General features: G+C 40.3%; 3 protein-coding genes across 10 annotated transcripts in view; 2 read left to right on the top strand and 1 right to left on the bottom strand.

The window, feature by feature from the left end:
* Positions 1–637: 637 nt before the first annotated feature.
* Positions 638–18,320, bottom strand: arl14ep (ADP-ribosylation factor-like 14 effector protein). Of its 8 annotated transcripts, none has more exons than XR_009794312.1 (7): positions 18,100–18,319; positions 15,354–15,549; positions 15,140–15,274; positions 13,969–14,012; positions 12,195–13,600; positions 5,403–5,463; positions 4,077–5,295 (listed from the first exon to the last, which is right to left on the bottom strand). XR_009794312.1 is itself a non-coding variant. In XM_061815218.1 (6 exons), exons 1-5 carry the CDS (start codon positions 18,168–18,170, stop codon positions 13,372–13,374), a joined length of 675 nt encoding a protein of 224 aa, XP_061671202.1. In that variant the 5' UTR covers positions 18,171–18,320; the 3' UTR covers positions 638–775; positions 13,363–13,371. The 8 variants fall into 8 exon arrangements, 5 of the variants coding, with proteins under 5 accessions (XP_061671202.1, XP_061671200.1, XP_061671201.1 ...); XR_009794314.1 differs by having other exon boundaries at positions 4,084–5,295; positions 5,403–5,505; positions 13,363–13,600; positions 18,100–18,320; XR_009794313.1 differs by having other exon boundaries at positions 4,085–5,295; positions 13,363–13,600; positions 18,100–18,320.
* On the top strand, positions 675–3,963 carry LOC133498423 (gonadotropin subunit beta-1-like). The gene is made up of 2 exons (XM_061815219.1): positions 675–833; positions 1,526–3,963. The coding sequence occupies exons 1-2, from the start codon at positions 675–677 to the stop codon at positions 1,709–1,711; spliced, it is 345 nt and encodes a 114-aa protein (XP_061671203.1). The 3' UTR covers positions 1,712–3,963.
* nr1h3 (nuclear receptor subfamily 1, group H, member 3) overlaps positions 17,575–19,305 on the top strand; it is a 32,866-nt gene continuing 31,135 nt past the window's right edge. Inside the window, exon 1 of the mRNA XM_061815211.1 lies at positions 17,575–17,596. The gene's annotated coding sequence lies outside the window, so the exon portion shown is untranslated. The remainder of the gene's footprint in view (positions 17,597–19,305) is intronic.

Here is a 19,305-nt window from a genome sequence, read left to right as displayed (position 1 = left end):
AAAGGTCAACAGATGCAGGCATTAGATTCTTCACATCTTCTCTGAACTATTGTTCGGTATGTTTATTATTAAAACTAAGGACCAGTTGTTAACTATTTTAGAGCAATGACTTGTGGTTGAACCCTCTACGAGCCGAGAAACCATCAAAAAATGGATTTTGGCTTTAGAAAAAATAGAAAATGAAATTTGGTGTATCTATTTAGCAGTGGGAGTCTCGTGTCAGTGGGAAATCAATTTTTACTGAATAGCACTCGAAATTATTTCCAAGACATAACGCATCTTTATTCATCCATTTATGCCAGTGAGCCACAGTGACAGACGGAACAAATAAATGCTCTTCTATTCGATGACTGGAAGTACATTAGGGTTGTAAATGTATCAACTTTTTGTTTGTTGGTGTGCTGTGAAATTTTCAATGGTAAAATGTGCCTTGGGTCCAGGAAGGTTGGAAATCACTGTTCTTGAGGTTAAACAGTAAACACATTTTCCGACTTAATGTGAATAGATGATGATAACTTTAAATGTTAATTTGTTGCCACTGTTCCAGATTGCAAAAATTAAAATAGCTCAGAAACCTCAACTACAGAATCAACTATAACCCTCATATTCTATGATGACTTATTCTATGCCTGATCCCCTCTTGCGACAGACGCCTGTTCTTCACTCTACGGAGGATGCAGCTTGTTGTTATGGTAACAGTGCTGGCGCTGGTTGGTGTGAGTAACAGTTGCAGTTTTGGCTGCTCCCAGCAAGGCGTCAGCATCCCCGTGGAGAGCTGTGGCAAAATTGAGTATGTCAACACAACTGTATGTGAAGGTCATTGCTACAATAAGGTAATGCAAAGTTCTAAATATAAACGACAGTTAAGCTTATTTTCATGCAATTTTGTGAGCTCTTTCATTTTTCTTTATAAATGAATTTCTCACTTTTTTCCAAAATGAATATCATACTAATTTAAAAAAAAAAAAAAAAAGAGGGGGAGATGACGCTCAATGGGCTCTGTAATACATTCCCAACCCCCCACCCCTCTACTGCAATGTGGCTGTGAGCACGGAGACAGGCAGCAGCAAATACCAGGCCTCAGAGCAGTTCTGCTATTGTTTCTGGTAATCTTACTCTTGGAGGTAGTGGTGATAAAGTTCTTTGACTTTGTAAAGGACAAGACCAATCACGGTTAATATATGTCCGCTAATGTGCACAATTGAGGTATTATCTGGTGTTTGGTTTGGCCAAGGCTATTGTGCATATGTTGGGTGGAAGCAATTGCCAAGGCATTGCAGGGAAAAAGAATGAAGGAAACCAAATGACCACAGAAGTTATTCAGTTATTCAAGCGAATCCAAAATGATAGGCTACTATAGAATGTGGAGGAACATTGGTGTGGATATTGAAAAAGTTCAAAAGTAGCGTAGTACTGTCACTACAGTTGCATGTTGGCGACCGGGTTACTTTTACAATCAGTATCTGTTATTATATCAGCTAGTTAGGGGAGTACTATATCAAAAACTTTACTGTTTTGTCCGCAGGATCCTGTCTACTATTCTCCCGTGCACCGAAATAAACAGTACGTCTGCAATGGAGTATGGATCTATGAAAACAAACTCATCGAAGGTTGTTCAGTGGGTGTTACCTACCCTGTGGCCAAAAACTGCACATGTACTTCATGTAACGGAGACGACACATACTGTGGACTCTTCCCTGGTTCATGCTGAGTTGTTTTTAAAGCACTTTTGATTTGAAACTTCACACACATAAAAAATGGTGGATTTAAATGCATTTAAATGTGAAAAAATAAAATTTTTATTCCTGCAATATGCAAATTTTCACAGAAATAGTACATTGTAGCTATAAATCTCATTTGTATTTATTTGGATGTCCCCTTGCATGAAGTTCTGAGAAAATAAATATTCAACAGTAACAACAAGGAAAACAAATGCCTGAAAACTACATACTTAAATCTTTGTTATATTTCCATTGCTAAGGACTGCATTCATGTCATCATCATAGGTTCATTTTAAAATAATTGGAGATTGGTATCACACTTACACTTAGATGCATGTTATCTTTTTATGCCCCAAATGTACAGTATACTGAATCTTTGTACTAGTGACTCCAACTGCCAAAGAGCAATTCCTTGTGTTATCAGATAATTCTGATCTGCAACAGTAAAATGTAACAAGAAATCCACGCCAAACTACATTCATAGAAATCCTTCAACTATCAGCTAACATATATTCCCAAAGGCCATTAGTGCCATTATGTTGGTATATACAAGACCAAGAGGAGGCAAAATATGTTTCTCCATATAATTGAGGTTGAATCAACATTTAATGATAATTTGGCATGAATCTTTTTCTATGAAAATACATCTTTAAAAATCCTTCTCTATAGTTTATTGAGCATCAACAATGCAGTATAATACACTCCATAGAAAAGAAAGAAATAATGGCTGGACTTTTACATTGATTAGTCATATGGGGTAAATTGGTCCTAGGTGATGGACCAGACAAAGCACGGCTCAAAAAACCAAGAAAAACATTTGGTTAACGTTTTCCTTTGCCTGCACACAGCTCACCAGGGCCCCCTCTGGAGCCATGCGTAGAAGTAGGGCTTGGTGGAAAGCGATTGGTGGCTTGGTCTACAGCAGGCACACATGAAAAGATAATACAGCATGGTACCTCTACTGATGAAAGTAATCCATTCCGAAAGTCATTTTGTAACTGGAATTTTTTATCAGCACGTTACATGTAAATAGCCTAATCCGTTCCAAGCCCCCTGACCCACTCCCCCACTAAAAATAACCAAAGTACATAATGTAAAGGATAATGGAAATGATGTTGAGTTACCTTTTGTCTTGGTCGACTTTGCAAAGAGAAGGGTGAGTGACAAGCAAAAGGTATTGTGGGGGATGGAGGAGGCAAAAGTTTGAGAGCTGAGAGGAAACAAATACGAAAGTACACACGCACACCACTTCATTGCACTGAAGTTGTTTGGGGCCCATGGTGAATAAAGATGAATAAACTTGCAAAATGAAATGAAAAACGGTGACAGTTGAGTGTCCAAGGGGAACGAAAACCATCATGGGTAAAGATTGAGGTCCCTCCTAGCCAATGGAATGCCAGGAGGATGCTATGGCAATCGTCAATGGGAGAGCAGCCCTAGTGAGCCACACAAACAAAATACAAGATGCGCATCATGGGTAAAAATTGATATTCTTCCTCGCCAATGGGATGGTCAGAAGATGCTATTGCGATAGCCAATGGGAGAGCAGCTCTATCGAGCCACACAAACCAAGACACAGGATGTTTATGTTCAGTGGAATTCGGTGGTTGCGAATCCCCTGCCCATTTTTTTCCCTTTCGTATCATGAGTTTTCCATCATAAATAAAGACTATTTTTCTGAGGAGACGTTTTGTAACCTAACTTTTTCGTTAGTAGAGATGTTCATAAGTAGAGGTACCACTATATAGGTAACCCTTCCCATTGGCTCACCCTCTGTGAGGGGTTATATGGGTCAGGTTCAGTGTGTGCTCTGCATCACCTACCTAACAACGAAAGAGTCTGAGCAGGTATAAGGGGTTGGCTCTCTGTATGTAAATTGGCGTTCACCCCGATAGACGAGAGTAATTCAAGACAAACCAGGGAAATCAAGGGGAAACTCACAGACTTATTTTTTCTACTTTAAAACTAATCAATTGCTTTTCCAAATACTTGAAAGCCACTGAATATAGATCAACCAAATAATATTATTCAAAATGTTTTACTTCAAATTCAAGTGACAGCTAAAGCCATTTAAATGTTATCATTTGAACTGAAAGTCACAACAAAGGACCTTCAGTAAAAACTCTGGGCCTCAAAACATAGGACCATCAGAACCAACTCGAACAGCCTGAGTCTCAGAAAATGACTACCTAGATAAGAACTAGGCCTACCCTGATTCCACCCTTAGATGTTACAGTGATGAAGATTTACTCTCTCTCTGTGGTTTCTCCTGGCCTTTTTGGTTGAAGTAACTTCTCTTAAAGGAGGTTATATTTTACCAAACCAAAATGTAAAATATGTATTCAAATCCCTATACTCCTGAGTTCCAGACGCTTTGTGCCTGAAATCAGGCCATTCAAATATCTTCAGCTTATCTACATCTCTAGTGATTATATCTTTCTTCCCTCTCCACTACCCAGCCAGCGCTGTTGACTTAAACACGTGTATTCTCACAAGGGGGTCTGCTATACGGAGGGAACCAATCAAAAGAAACTGTGTGGTTTCTTAGCCAATATGGAGGAAGCGGATGCAAAGAGAAGTAGCTGTCAAATGGGGCCTTTTCCAGTAACACATACGACAAAACCAATGTGTTTTTTTTAAATGAAATTGACACTTTCATACAAAGTCCACATTAGAGAGTCACACTATGATTGCTTTTAAAATCACTTTTAATACTGTGAGGTCACAGCACCATTATCAACGCAAAAAGTGGAGACAAAGTTTGTTAACATATATTGGCACACATGTAAAAGTTCTTACACAAGTAAATATAAAGGGTTCCAAAAAGTAAAAGAAGCCAAACCCAAATTAATTAAAATACCCACATTGTACTGCATCCTCTTCTACTGTAACTGAGGCAGTAATGGTTCATGTTGTCATCTTGTATTTAAAAAAAAATAATATTAATCAGTCCTGATTCCTTCATACTGCCAACAGCTGGGTGAAGCTGAATTGTTGGAAGGAAAAAGTTTTGGTTTTGAGCATCCTTTGATGAAGCCTTTCATAACAAGTCAATCAGTTATAGGCAACAATATCAGGTGCACTTTACACAATTTAATGAGAGCCAATGAAAAAGTTGTACTTCTCAGCCTCTCTTGTGTAGCTACAGTGGGGTAAAATAGTATTAAGTCAGCCACTATTGTGCAAGTTCTCCCACTTAAAGAGAGACCCATAATTTTATTCATGAGTATACCTCACTTAACAGACAAAATTAAAAAAGAAATACAATTACATTGTCATATTATTTAATAATTTACAAGCAAATTTTGGTGGGAAAAAAAGTATTTGGTTGCCTACAAATAACGAAGATTTCTGCCTCTCTGAGACCTGTAATTACTTCTTTGAGAGGCTCCTTTGTCCTCCACTCCTTACCTCTGTTTGAACTCATTAGTATAAAAGACACCTCTCCAAAATCTGAAACAGTCACACTCCAAACTCAATTATGGCCAAGACCAAAGAACTGTCAAAGGATACCAGAAACACAATTGTAGACCGGAAACATCCTGGGAAGACTGAATCTGGAATCGGTAAGGAGCTTGGTGTGGGGAAAAAAAAAGACGTTGTGAGGAATTATTAAAAAATGGAAGACATATAACACCATTGATTATCTTCCTCAAGCTGGGGCTCCACACAAGCTCTCACCTTGGGTCAGGTGATACTGGCTGAGGGGTCAAAATGATACCATGAACGGTGTCCAAAACTCCTAGAACCACACGGGAAGACCGAGTGAATGACCTGCAGAGAACTGGGACCAAAGAAAAAAGCCTATGATCCGTAACACACTACGCCACCGCGAACTTTAATCCTGCAGTGTCAGACCTGTCCCTCTGGTTAAGCTAATACATGGCCAGGGCTGTCTTAAGTTTGCTTGAGAGCATTTAGATGATCCAGAAGAGGATTGGGAAAATGTCATACGATCAGATGAACCCAAAAGAGAACTTTTTGGAAAAAAACTCAACTTGTCATGTTTTGAGGAGAAAGAATGCTGAGTTGGATCCGAAGTACTGTGAAGCATGGTGGTGATAATATCACGCTTTGGGACTGTTTTTCAGTAATGGGACCAGAACGAATGATGCGTGTAAAAAAAAAAAAAGAATGAATAGGGGCATGTATCATGAGCTTTTGAGCGAAAGCGTCCTTCCATCGGGAAGGGCATTAAAGATGGGCTGTCACTGGGTCTTTCGGCGTTGACTATGATCCCAAACACACCGCCAGGGAAATGAAGAATCGGGTTCCTAAGAACCATTTCAAGGTCAGTCTCTAGATCTCAGCCACAAAGAAAATCTTTGGAGGCAGTTAAAGTAGGTGTTGCCCAGCAACAGCCCCAAAACATCACTGCTCGAGAGATCTGTATGGAGGAATGGGCCAAAATACCAGAAACAAAGTGTGAAAACCTTGTGAAGAGACAGAAATCATTTGACCTCAGTCATTGCCAACATAGGGTATATAACATCCATCCATTTTCTTGGCAGCTTATCCTCACAAGCGTTGCGGGGAGTGCTGGAGCCTATCCCAGTTGTCAATGGGCTTGAAGAGGAGAACACCCTGAATGGGTTGCCAGCCAATCGCAGTGCACAGAGACAAACAGCCGTACTCACAATCACACCTAGGGGCAATATAGACTGTCCAATTAATCTTGCATGTTTTTATGATGTGGGAGGAAACCGGAGTGCCCGGAGAAAACCCACGCAGGCACGGCGAGAACATGCAAATTCTACACAGGCAGGTGCGGGACTGAACACGGGACATCAGAACTGTGAGGCCAATGTTTTCCAGCTGCTCCACTGTGCCACCGGGTATATAACAATGTATTGAGATAAACTTTTGTTGTTGACCAAATTATTTTCTACCAAAATTTGCCAATAAATCCTTAAAAAAACTGAATGTGATTTCTGGATTTCTTTGTGAGTAGTAGTAGTGAGATATACTTATGATTAAAATTACAGGCCTCATCTTTTGAAGTGGGAGAACTTGCACAATTGGTGGATGACTAAATACATCTTCGCCCTACTGCAAATAATGTACAGTGAAGAAAATAAGTATTTGAACATCCTGCTATACTGCAAATTCTCCCACTTAGAAATCATGGAGGGGTCTGAAATTTTCATCATAGGTGCATGTCCACTGTGAGAGAGATAATCTAAACGGAAAAATCCAGAAATCACAATTTATGATTTTCATTAATGATTTACTTTTGTGATACAGCTGGAAATAAGTATTTGAACACCTATCAGCAAGAATTCTGACCCTCAAGGACCTGTTAGTCCACCTTTAAAAGTCCACCTCCACCCCATGTATTATCCTGAATCAGATGCACCTGTGTGAGGTCTTTAGCTGCATAAAGAAACCTGTCCACCCCATACTTTCAGTAAGACTCAAACTTGTAACATGGCCAAGATCGAAGAGCTGTTCAAAGACACCAGATACAAAATTGTACAACTCCACACAGCTGGAAAGGGCTACAGAGAAATTGCCAAGCAGCTTGGAGAAAAAAGATCCACTGCTGGAGCAATCTTAGAAAATGTAAGAAGCTAAATATGACTCTCAATCTCAATTGGATTGGAGCCCCATGCAAGATATCGCCTCGTGGGGTGTCAATGATCCTTACAGAGGTGAGGAATCAGCCCAGGACGACACGACAGGACTGGTTCAATGACCTAAAAAGAGCTCGGACGATCGTTTCCAAGGTGACTGTTGGTTATACATGAAGACTTCATGGTTTGAAATCTTGCATTGAAATCTTGCATGGCACCGAAGGTTCCCCTGCTTAAACCAGCACATGTCAAGGCCTTTCTTAAGTTTGCCAATGACCATTTGGATGATACAGAGGAGTCATGGAAAAGGTTTTGTGGTCAGATGAGACCAAAATTGAACTTTTTGGTCTTAATTCCACTAACCGTGTTTGGAGGAAGACGCATGATGAGTTCCATCCCAAGAACACCATCCCTACTGTGAAGCATGGTGTGGGAGCATCGTGCTTTGGGCGTGTTTTTCTGCACATGGGACAGGACGACTGCACTGTATTAAGGAGAGGATGACCACAGCCATGTATTGTGAGATTTTGGGGAACATCATCTTTCCCCCTCAGTCAAAACATTGAAGATGGGTCGTGGCTGGTTCTTTCAAAATGACAATGACCTGAAGCACACAGCCAGGAAAACCAAAGAGTGGCTCTGTAAGAAGTATATCAAGGTTCTGGCATGGCCTAGCCAGTCTCCACATATAAACCCAATAGAAAATCTTTGGAGGGAGCTGAAACTCCATGTTTCTCAGCAACAGGCCAGAAACCTGTCTGCTCTAGAGATTTGTGTGGAGGAGTGGGCCAAAATCCCTCCTGCAGTGTGTGCAAACCTGGTGAACAACTACAGGAAACGTTTGACCTCTGTAATTGCAAACAAAGGCTACTGTACCAAATATTAACATGGGTTTTCTCAGGTGTTCAAATACTTATTTGCAGCTGTATCACAGAAATAAATCATTAAAAAAATCATACATTGTGATTTCTGGATTTTCTTTTTAGATTATCTTTCTCACAGTGGATGTGCATCTATAATTAAATTTCAGACCCCTCCATGATTTCTAAGTGGGAGAACTTGCAATATAGCAGTGTTAAAATTCTCATTTTCTTCACTTTTAGGGCTGTAATGATACACTAAGTTCACTGTTTGATACGTGTGATTTCTGACCCATAGTTCAACCAACGCTTTGATGTAGAGAGATTAAGATGGAAAAAAGTGGGATACTTACACATTGCAGCTCAAATGAGTATTAAACGGGTCACAATTTTCTCAAACATATTTCCAAAGGTGCAATTGACGAGAAAATTTAACCAGATGTTGGGAAGAACCCAAGAAACCATACATTCAAAGAAAGCAGAGCAATCAAGCTCAGAAATTCAGTTGTGTGTAATTACGTGAAACTGATACAGTGGAACCTCTACTTACAAAATTATTCCATTCCGGAAGTCATTTCATAAAGTAAATTTTTAGTAAGTCGAAGCGCATTTTACATGTAAATAGCCTAATCCGTTCCAAGTCCCCCAGCAAAAATAAACATTCGCAGTACATAATGTAAAGTATAACAGAAATGATGTTCATTTACTTTTGTGGCGGCCATGCAAAGAATAGGGTGAGTGACAAGCAAAAGGCATCGTGGGGAACGGAAGAGGCAAACGTTTGACAGCTGAGAGAAATCATACATATGAATGTATGCACCCACAGCACTTAAAGGGCCACTGTCATGAAATGCATGATTTTTAATATGTTATTAATGAAAAAACAGCACCTGACATGGACCCATGAGTCTTTTCACCATAAAACATGATTTTGGCGTATACAGCTTTTTGTAACTCCTGCCATGAAAATCCTCTCGAGGGATTTGCATTCAAGAAGAAGCAGGAAGTGACGTACATGGCAGGACCGCCCTCAAGTGGACTTGTTTGTTTCCATTAGTTTTACCTCCGGGAAAGTAGCTCATTGCGCCTTCGTGTTAGCCAAAATGCCGGCTCATTGCATTGCTGGACATTGCTTGAACACTCGGGAGAATGGAATTACCCTTCATAAGTTAGCAAGAGACCCGGTTCGTCGTGAAAAATGGATTGCACGGGTGCAAAGGACAAGAGCTTCATGGGTTCCAAATGACAGGTAGGTATGTATACAGCTACTAAAAAAAATAATAGTTTTGGGCGGACGACGTAATCAGTCTCTCATAATGTAACAAAAGATCCGCGTACGTATGACAGGGGTCCTAAATGTGTCGATGTGCGCATATAACAAGGCCGTAAAGTGGCCCAGCTTAAGCTACCTCAGCGGCGAAAATGAGCCACCCCGGCCGGCTTGGCCTTGCCAACACGGCCGGCGGCCGGCTTAGCCTTCCTGACAAGGCCGAGCTCTAATATTGCCCCGGTACCTTCACTCAATTGTGTGATGTTCTCTTCTTTGAAAGGAGCTTCTGTGTCACGGACAAGAAATGCAGCAAATATGGCGACCACTTGGATGTCGAATGAGACTTCTGCAACTTTGCGCATGGATGACGCGCTCTCCGCTCAAATGTATTTTTTCGTGTAGACATTGAAGTGAATAATGTTGTATGTATATTTGATTTCACTATATATTTTAGAATGTTTATAGGGATGACACCAGACCTATAATTCCACTAAAGTTTCTTGGGTCCATGGTGAACTAAGATAAATAAACTCGCAAACAAATGAAAAACTCACAAAAAGTTGTACTTTACCAATGTGTGCTAGCATGTCACAATGCTAGTGTGATCCGGTGACAGTAAACTGTCTAAGGAGAACAAAAAGAATCATGGGGAAAGACTGATGTCCCTCCAAGCCAATGGCATGCCAGGAAGATGCTATGGCGATAGACAATGGGAGACCGGCTCTACCGGGGCACACGAACTAAGATACAGGATGTTTGCGTTCGGTGGAATTTGGGGGCTGCGATTCCAGTGCCTATTATTTTTCCAACGCCCCTTCTGACACGGAAGCTCTTTTCGAAAAGGACAACACCAGACAACGGAGTGAAGTTACCGGGGCAATATTACACTATTGTTTCGAGCCCTCAGGGCAATATTACACTATTGTTTCAAGCCATATTCAGATGATATGCCATCACAGCCAAACTGCATCCCATCTGATCCACTTCCGCGGCGGAGATGAGCCATCGCGGTTCATCACAGCCGGCCGGTGTGGCTTATGACGAAGCCGAGCGGTCCTGCTTTGTGTTCACAGTCGAGCCGGTGCGCTTCATGCTCGCACGCGACTAACGCATTCTCGGCTGGGTTCTTCAGAGCCGCCCCTGTCGCAGACCCGACGCGCAGCCTTCACGGAAGATGTACCCGCCAATGCGGCGCCTTAGCCGGTGTGGCTGAGTTTTGGCACGCCGTGCTATATAAGGAGGGGGTGGAGCCGAGCTGTGTTGCAGGCTGAGTGAAACATTGTTGGCTGGGCGACGTGCACATCGAAACATTTCATACGCGGATCTTTTGCTACATTATGAGAGAGACCGATTACGTGATCCGCCCCAAACTATACACACATCTGTTATTTGGAACCCACGAAGCTCTCGTCCTCTGCACCCGTGCAATCCATTTTTCACAACGAACAGGGTCTCTTTCAAATTTATGAAGGGTAATTCCATTCTCCCGAGTGTTCAAGCAATGTCCAGCAATGCAATGAGCCGGCATTATGGCTAACACGAAGGAACAACGAGCTACCTCCCCAGAGGTAAAACTAATGGAAACAAACGAGTCTACGAGGGGGCGCCACTGTCCTTTACGTCACTTCCTGCTTCTTCTCGACAACAAATCCCTGAGATTTTCATGCCGGGAGTTACAAAAAGCTGTATACGTCAAAATCATGTTTTGTGGTGAAAAAACACATGGGACCATATTGGTTGTGGGTTTTTCATTAACAACATACCAAAAATCATTTATTTTATGACACTTGAGCTTTAAGGTCTTCTTGAAGATCTCCACAGGTGGTCCTTGGCTCATGGACAACTTTCGAATTATTTTTGTCATTCCTCTGTCACAAATCTTGTAACACCTTATCGAGGTAAATTTATGGCAGTATTATTGGCTTTCCACTTCCATATCACGGCCCCAACCATGCTCACTGAAATGCTCAGAAGCATAGATATGCACCTGTAACCAATGCTATCGTTATGTTTTGTAACAATTACTTTGCTATGGTCTTGAGACAGTTCTGGTCTTACCTACAGTGACCTGGAAGTGGAAAACAAACTGTGAAATACTTTATTTTGGAAAACAAATGAACAAAAGCAGAAACACTTTTACATTTCAGAAAACATGAAAAGCCAAAACACTTGATTTCCTAAGTTTACAAAAGGAAAGGCTACTTATTAGTGTTTTTCTGAAACGTAAGTTTTTTTTTTTTTTTTTTTTTTTGGTTACTGAAATGTTAAGAGTTTCTTGATTTGTTATATTGTTTTGCACCTCAGGGCCACCGTACTCACTCACCATGAGATGTCTCTTGACTCACACCTTGGTAATGAGACCTTTCTGTTGGCCAGGATTGATCCAGCCGATATTCATCTGCACTGACAATGTACTGGTTTGCAGATTGATTCTTGATAGATTTTAGGTGTTGTATTGGCTTTCCAGGCCTTTTTATCCCGCCCTTTCAGTGTCATTTCACACTTTTACATCCAACTTAATTTCTGATCTTATTTGTTGTATTTGCTTTGTATGACTAGATTACTTGGGTTCTTCCCATCTGATGACATTTCCAGGTCAATAGCATCTTTAGAAGTATATTTAACGAGAAAAATGGTGACGTACTATAATACTTCTGTCGCTGCAACTCCACGACTGTCAAGAATTGGGGGGCGGGGGGAGTCTGAAATGTCTGTTCTAGACTGTAAACTAGAAACTACTGTAAATAAAAATGTTAACACAAATGAATACCTTTTAATTTCATGTTGCCCTCTGGCCAGGAGTCACATCACTGCATGCCCACCAATCTCTGGTTAACGGTGTAAATGAAGCATCTCACATCTAGGCACTTCCACAGCACTGAATTAATATTTCAGCATTTTTCGTGGTCACAAACAAATAAGGGTGATTGACTTAATTTTCCACTGCCATAGCCACTTTCAGTATTTCCGGTACACACCCGAGCTTACATTTTATGACCAAAGAGAAATAAATAAAATAATAAAATATGTTGTATTGTCATGGGAATTTCCAGCATGCAGAGTGGCACTGTAAATAGTTTTGAGAATGCTGTGTTCTACTTAGTGTTAATTATTACTTAATAGTGTTACATATCCATCAATTTTCAATTAATTATTGCCAAATAGTATTCATATTATGGAATGTTCATTTTCCCTTTGACAGCTGATCATTAACTTTGATCATGATTATTTGGCATTATATTTGACATTGGCATTGCAACCTATGACTTGGCTAATTGTCGCTCACTTGCACATATTAGTGGCCAATGTCTTTAATGATAGCTTGAGCAAAAACTAAAGTAATTGTGGCATCTATTGGCAGACTGTTGGATAGGCATGTCACAATCCTGCCAATTTTAAAACACCACCCTGATTTTCGGTGTGATACACAGTCATGAGGACTGCTTGGAGTTTGCATGATTTCCCCGTGCCGTCTGAATTTTCTCCACCAGTTTCTTCCCACATTCCAAAAACATGGTAGGTTAATTCAAGACTATAAATTGCCTGTAGTTGTATAAATGTGAGTATAAATGCTTGTTTGTCGATGTGTTCCCTGAGATTGCCTGGCGACCAGTTCAGGTTCTACCCCGCCTCTTGTCCAGTCAGCGGAATAGGCCCAAGCACAGCCGCAATCCTAATGAGGATAAGTGGTCCAGAAAATAGATGGATGAATACAGAATCGTTACAGCCCTATTAAATAATGAAAAACCTCTGAGTATGATATAAAGCAGTTCCACACCACTGTAAACCACAACCAATATACGACACGTATTCAATGTGTACTTCTCTCACAGTGCCTTTTTTAGTTTCTTATATGTGCAGAATTTTTAAAAAAAAAAAAAAAAAAAGCTACATTGGATCTCATTAGACTGTGGCCAATTAGTGCAGAAACAATTTACCTTACATTACTAAAAAGCAAACTTGTTGCGGATGATCTCTCCGCCTTCCACCTCCATCTGTTCGTAAAGCCATTTCCTGTCACATCGGCACTCAAATCCACATTTGCGTGAGCTGCAATCAGAGCAGGGGTAGAAGCAACCCGTGCAGTCCACATCCAAACAGTCACACAAGTCCTTGCCATTGCACAATAGTCGACCTTTACTGTCATAAACTCTGTTCTTGCCTCCGAGGCTTTGCCTGTATGAGAGATAGAAATGACAGTAATTGAACTTGATTAGACAGCCCCTTCATTGCGCTTTTTAATTTAAGAACTATTACTTTAGTTCAGTGGTTTTCAAACTTTTTTGGGTGCGCTCTCCTTTTAGAATTAGGGTTAGGTTTTTTCGTCCCCTCTCCACCCCCTTTATACTTAGTCCACATTGGAGAACCGCTCTATGGAGGTATAAATAGCCAAAATATGGGACCTTTAACTACATTGCAATTACCGAAAAAACTTGGGCAAATGTTTAACATGTTTCAAAAAGGTTTGTATTTACTTATGATGGAAATTGTATCCAAACATTGTATTTACAATAGTTCCATCAGCTACACCTTCTAGGTTTCACCTGTCAGACAGTTGTTGTTTTCCACCACGGCCACCTCGTCCACCCTGGAACAAAACAAGAAGCATTAAGCATTTTTCCTGCATTTAATCATGAAGAAACAGATAATCATTTGGCCCTAGCAGATGAAGATACATACAGGAGACTATCTTAAAAGCTGACACCACGCGCTTTAAAAAAAAAAAAAAAAAAAAAAAAAAACAACATAAAAGTGGACTTGAGAAATTGATCACTCACACATACCACACTCCTGTTCAGAAATTACAACATGCTTTTATTTTCTGCAGATGCTAAGAGAGCCAAACTTGCTTGCTGCACCACAAGGAGCATTGTAATAAATTGCATGACTGCATGGTGGCGAACCAACCACATGCCCAAACCACCTCATCTCCAACCTCTTGATGCACAAGAGTGGGCGGCTTTACACTAAGCCCCTTCCAGATTAACGATTTTCTCACACTCTCTCTAAGAAAGAATACCGTCTTTTGGTATTTTCCGCGCACGTAGGTCATGTGAATCGCGAAAATGGCAGCGCCCCTGAAAATTCGTGTTGATAAAAATCTTCTCAAAACACTATTAAATGAGAGAGGGATTTAACATCACACGGTCAAAATAGGGTACATATTATATGACCCATTGGATACACTGTTCATGCAAAACACTGGATTTCCCCTTTAATGAAGTACAACCGAACTCATGGTTTACATTGTTAATTACTTGAATAAAATACAACCAAACTCATTTTATTTTAAATGACATTCAACTTAAACTTGATCTTTTCAGAAAAAGCATTATTATTTCACAAAACAATAACAAAGAAATTAATGATGGCTGTTCAGTCATCAGACATATATTTCACAAATTCTCGAAGGGGAAGGAAAATAATTAGAACACCTGTCTAGATGCATACCCTATCATATTGGAATGAAAGGGTAGGCTATACCTCTCTCATAACCTCTAGGTTGCAGTGGGACATAAGAATGAAAGTATACACTTTTATCATAACCTCTAGATGGCAATATACATTTATAATGTGAATGTTTTTTAAATATTCCCCGACACTTGTGTGTAAATTACACTATTGACCTTTGACATTTTTTGGAAGGAAATAAAATAGGCATTAAACGAGAAATTATTGTAGCTGGGACGCTTAAAACAAAATAGAAAAACTTACTCTTGAGCCGCCTCTTTTATCTCTACGTATGTTGGAAATCTCTCTCGCTTTGTCCCTCTCTGCTTGTGGTCCCATGTGATTTGTGATGCTGGTATCCTTGGGTAATGGCATTGCTGCTCGTTTTCGTAACTCAATCTATAAAACGTTTTAATGAGGTTATTAGGAGGACTTGTTTGAACATCGTGAATGAAGAAGGAACATATTGGATATAAACCTTTGAAAAGTCTTGCACAATAGGGAAAACTGTTGGCACGGCATCCTCCCTCAGAAACTGTTTACCATTGTAGTCCCTGAAGCAATCAGGGGAAAAATGCTCTGAGCACAGACAGGTGTTGGCAGTCGGGATGAAGTTTCTCAACCCCAGATTCTGAACCCATTTGGCGGAAAGTGAAGGTTTGCTGAGTGGGAACCTGGCAGAAAGAAAGTTGAATAGGTGGTTTTAAGAATATTGGTACCATCAGGGATTGAGATTCAATAGATTGTATTGACCTTTAAAGGTCTAATCCAGAGGACCTATATATTATTTATATATCACACAAACGTAGCTCATTTGTCAATAAAAAAATATTTTTTAAACATTCTAAACACAACAGAAATGAAATAAATTAACGCCAAAGTGCACATGTTCTTTGTAATCCGAATGCCTCTGATGTCTCTTTCAAACCAAGGCTCTGTTGAAGCTACTTCTGTGTGACGTCATTCCAAGACAACCCCAGTAAACACAATGGCTTCCTACACAAACAATCACACACGCTGCAAGTGGGATCGAGAGGAGATAAACAGCAGTGATGAAGAAGTTTTTATGGAATACTCTGTGGAAGAGATAGGAACTGAAGAGCGGGAATTTTCTTATTCTTCCCGTGTTCGAAAAACTTCCAGTGCAGGTGTAATTCAACCAAATATGTTCAAACCTGAGAAGACGAATGCAACACAAGGACAGGATTTGGTGAGACCGGACGAAGTTGATGTGGACTGTTGGGTGCCTCAAGAAATCTACGTACGCCTTGACGAAATAATCAAATTCAAACACGTTTAAATGTCTGATGCTGCCTGCAGGCAACAGTGAGTCGTTTGTTGTTGTTGTACTGGCGACTGAGTTGAAAAACAAAACACAAAAATCATAAAACAAAAATCGAAGATTTAGCCCATATTTTAAATAATGCACCTAACACTTGAGAGCACACACTGCCGTAATCGAATTTCAGGAAGACCTCAGGGTCAACAGTACACTAACTTTATGCATTGTCCAAATTTTGTCATCTTCTAAACATCACATGGATATGGATATTAGCAGACATACAGTAAATATCTGTATCGGTATTGTACCTACATTTAAAACGAGGTAGATACTTGTCAATACTAAACAATTGAACACGTACGTACTTACTTGCTACCCAAGCCAAGTGAACGCTGTACCGGGTTTTCAAAGCAGTCCTCCGTGAAACGCTTGGAACATATTATTGTCCACTTTGATTTGTAAGTCCAATGCGCTGCTTTGTCTTCACACACCAGGTCCATAACCTCCCTATCTGTTCATCTTTCGGCCATTCATGTAAGATGAGTCCGTCAGCGTTTGACGCAGAACAGCCGTATACAACACACTTCCCCACCATCTTTGCTAGCTTTCTCACTCTCTGGCTAAATGTTGTCTTGACGTGACATCACATTCTGGGGTGTTACGGAACTTGCCAAATCTAAGAGAAATTTCAAACAACATCTTGAGACTGACTTTAATGCAAATTTTTTTAATTTCTGTTCTGTTGAAGATTTTTAAATGAAATTTTAGCTACATTTGTATGATAGACAAAATACATTTCCTATGGATTAAACCTTTAATTGGTCAGAGGAAGGGGAAAGAAGCCAACCGATGCATCTAACCTGTTTTAAAAATGTGTATCCGTCATTTCGCGAGCTTCATGGTGATATGTTTATTGTTGATAAATGTTGCTTAAAAAAGAAAATATGTCTACATCAAACATTTACCTTAAGTTTTTTTTTTTTTTATTTATGTCACATAAAATTCCTGAATCTCAAATGGATATGAAGATACAGTACGTGTCCATTACATTCATAGCATTCCTCTGACAGAGGAGCTACGGTCCTGTTTGGGAGGAAGACACTCATTCATTATCATAACTATTTGATGACTAAATTCACAAAATTTATGACCAAAAAAAAAGTACACATGTACTGTAGTTGTGCGTACCATCAACTGAGCCGCAGATGTGACAACATGGACGAATGTTATCTTTGGCATGGCTAAGTAGTTATGCCATCTCGGAGGAGTCATTTAAATCTAACCAACTAACGAGTTCTAGTCAGAGATTGTGTGAAAAGTCACAGATATTCGTCTTTATATGGTCGCAGCAAGGCGAACATGACCCTGTGCCAGATATCTGACGCGTGGATTCACCGCTGGTCTACCAAAATCGAGTTTTCTCAGGTTGTTCTCCCCAGGTAATCCTAGCTCTTTACCACCTCATTTTTGAAAATTTCACACGTGATATTTTCTGTAATTCTGATAGAGATGGAACATGTTTTTAAATTTTGCCGTCGAAAATCACACGTTCATAGGATTCTGCCACGATAGAAAACGGAATGGACGTGATTCACTAATTTCATACTGGTTTAGCGTGACATTTGAAGTAAATTCTGACGACCCACTTGTTCTCAGTTTCACCCGAAATTTGACATGACTCGAACGGACGGCATTGAAAAATCGTAATTTGGCCTGTTTACACATAATAAGACTGTCATATGGTGATTTTTCTACCAATGAAAGAAGATTTCGATCGCAAATTTCGTAATGATTTGCGAGCAAGAACATTTGCCTGATTTGCAACATAAAAAGTGGCATAACATTTTTAATCATCCGATCCTAACAAACTAGGTCTCATTTTATTGATGTTTGATTCAACGTGTGCGTTCAGTAGTTCCTCAATAAAATTAGACAAACTTACCGATAAAAGCGTATCTCCGACCCCTTTATGAACTTATTGTTGCAGCCCGTTGATGCACAAGTAACGGGCATAGTGTCGTTTTTACCCAAAACGAGGCAAAAGAACTTTGAAAATAGATTTACTTCGTGAAAACCTCGGGTGACCCGGTTGTGATGTTGTTTTTTTCCGGTTTCCGCCAGCGAAGAAACGTGTGAACTACGCAATAGCGTCCTCTAGATGCCGCAGTTATGATTATGGACCTGCAAAGAACGTATTTTCGGTTTACTCTTCCGTGCTTGTAGTGGCATTTGTCTTTCACTGTACTTTTCCTTTCAAATGTCAACACAAAGTAATACAGTTGACACTAAGACTGAGTGATCTTACACATACGGTCTTCACGGAAAATAAGAATTCAAATGTTTCCCATTCAAAGAAAAATTATGCGGTAAGTGGTAGCAGAAACAGAATATAATCATCTGATCTAGTTCTTCTATCTAATCTAATCTTATTATCTAATTATGGACTTGGTTTTGATGTCTGAAGTAAACAGAGTAATCAGCTTCATGAATCATTCACCCTGTGAACCCCATGATCATCTTCTTCTTTTCCTTTTGCCTTGTCCCGTTGGGGTCGCCACAGCAAGTCATCTCCATTCCATGTGCACCTATCTCCTGCATCTTCCTTTCCAACACCAACTGCCCTCATGTCTTCCCTCACAACATCCATCAACCTTCTCTTTGGTCTTCGAAGAGAGGAGGATCCTCTCTTTCTTTTGCGTGGCAGCTCCATCCTCAGCACCCTTTGACCAGAACACTCACTCTTTCGCCTCTAGACGTGTCCAAACCACTGAAGTCTGCTCTCTTGAACCTTGTCCTTGTCTCCAATCCATCCATCTTTGGCTGTCCCTCTAATAAACTAATTTCTAATCCAATCGAACCTGCTCATTCCGAGCGAGAACCTCAACATCTTCATTTCTGACACCTGCAGCTCTGCTTCCTGTTGTCGCTTCAGTGCCTCCATCTCTAATCTGTACATCATGGGTCGTGTCACCATTGCATTATAAACTTTGCCCTTCATCTGAGCAGAGTCTCTTCTGTCACATAACAAACCAGACAACTTCCGCCAGCTGTTCCAACCTGCTTGGACCCGTTTCTTCACTTCCTTACCACACTCACCATTTCTCTGGATTGTTGACCCCAAGTAACTGAAGTCGTCCACCCTCGCTAT

Source organism: Syngnathoides biaculeatus, chromosome 3 (assembly GCF_019802595.1).
Source record: "Syngnathoides biaculeatus isolate LvHL_M chromosome 3, ASM1980259v1, whole genome shotgun sequence".
In the NCBI taxonomy this organism is placed as follows: Eukaryota; Metazoa; Chordata; class Actinopteri; order Syngnathiformes; family Syngnathidae; genus Syngnathoides; species Syngnathoides biaculeatus.
The sequence above is the reverse complement of the archived record's forward strand: the minus strand, read 5'-3'. Positions and strand labels throughout refer to the sequence as shown.

What these genes read in the sequence shown, in the direction of transcription:
- LOC133498423 (XM_061815219.1), top strand. Translation starts at nt 675, where the DNA reads ATGCAGCTTGTTGTTATGGTAACAGTGCTGGCGCTGGTTGGTGTGAGT. An exon ending in AAGGTCATTGCTACAATAAG is followed by an intron (nt 834 to 1,525) that starts GTAATGCAAAGT and finishes TTTTGTCCGCAG; the next exon opens with GATCCTGTCTACTATTCTCC.
- arl14ep (XM_061815218.1), bottom strand. Translation starts at nt 18,170, where the DNA reads ATGCCCGTTACTTGTGCATCAACGGGCTGCAACAATAAGTTCATAAAG. An exon ending in TCGGAGATACGCTTTTATCG is followed by an intron (nt 15,550 to 18,099) that starts GTAAGTTTGTCT and finishes TCTTTCTGCCAG; the next exon opens with GTTCCCACTCAGCAAACCTT. An exon ending in ATAAAAGAGGCGGCTCAAGA is followed by an intron (nt 14,013 to 15,139) that starts GTAAGTTTTTCT and finishes GTTTTGTTCCAG; the next exon opens with GGTGGACGAGGTGGCCGTGG.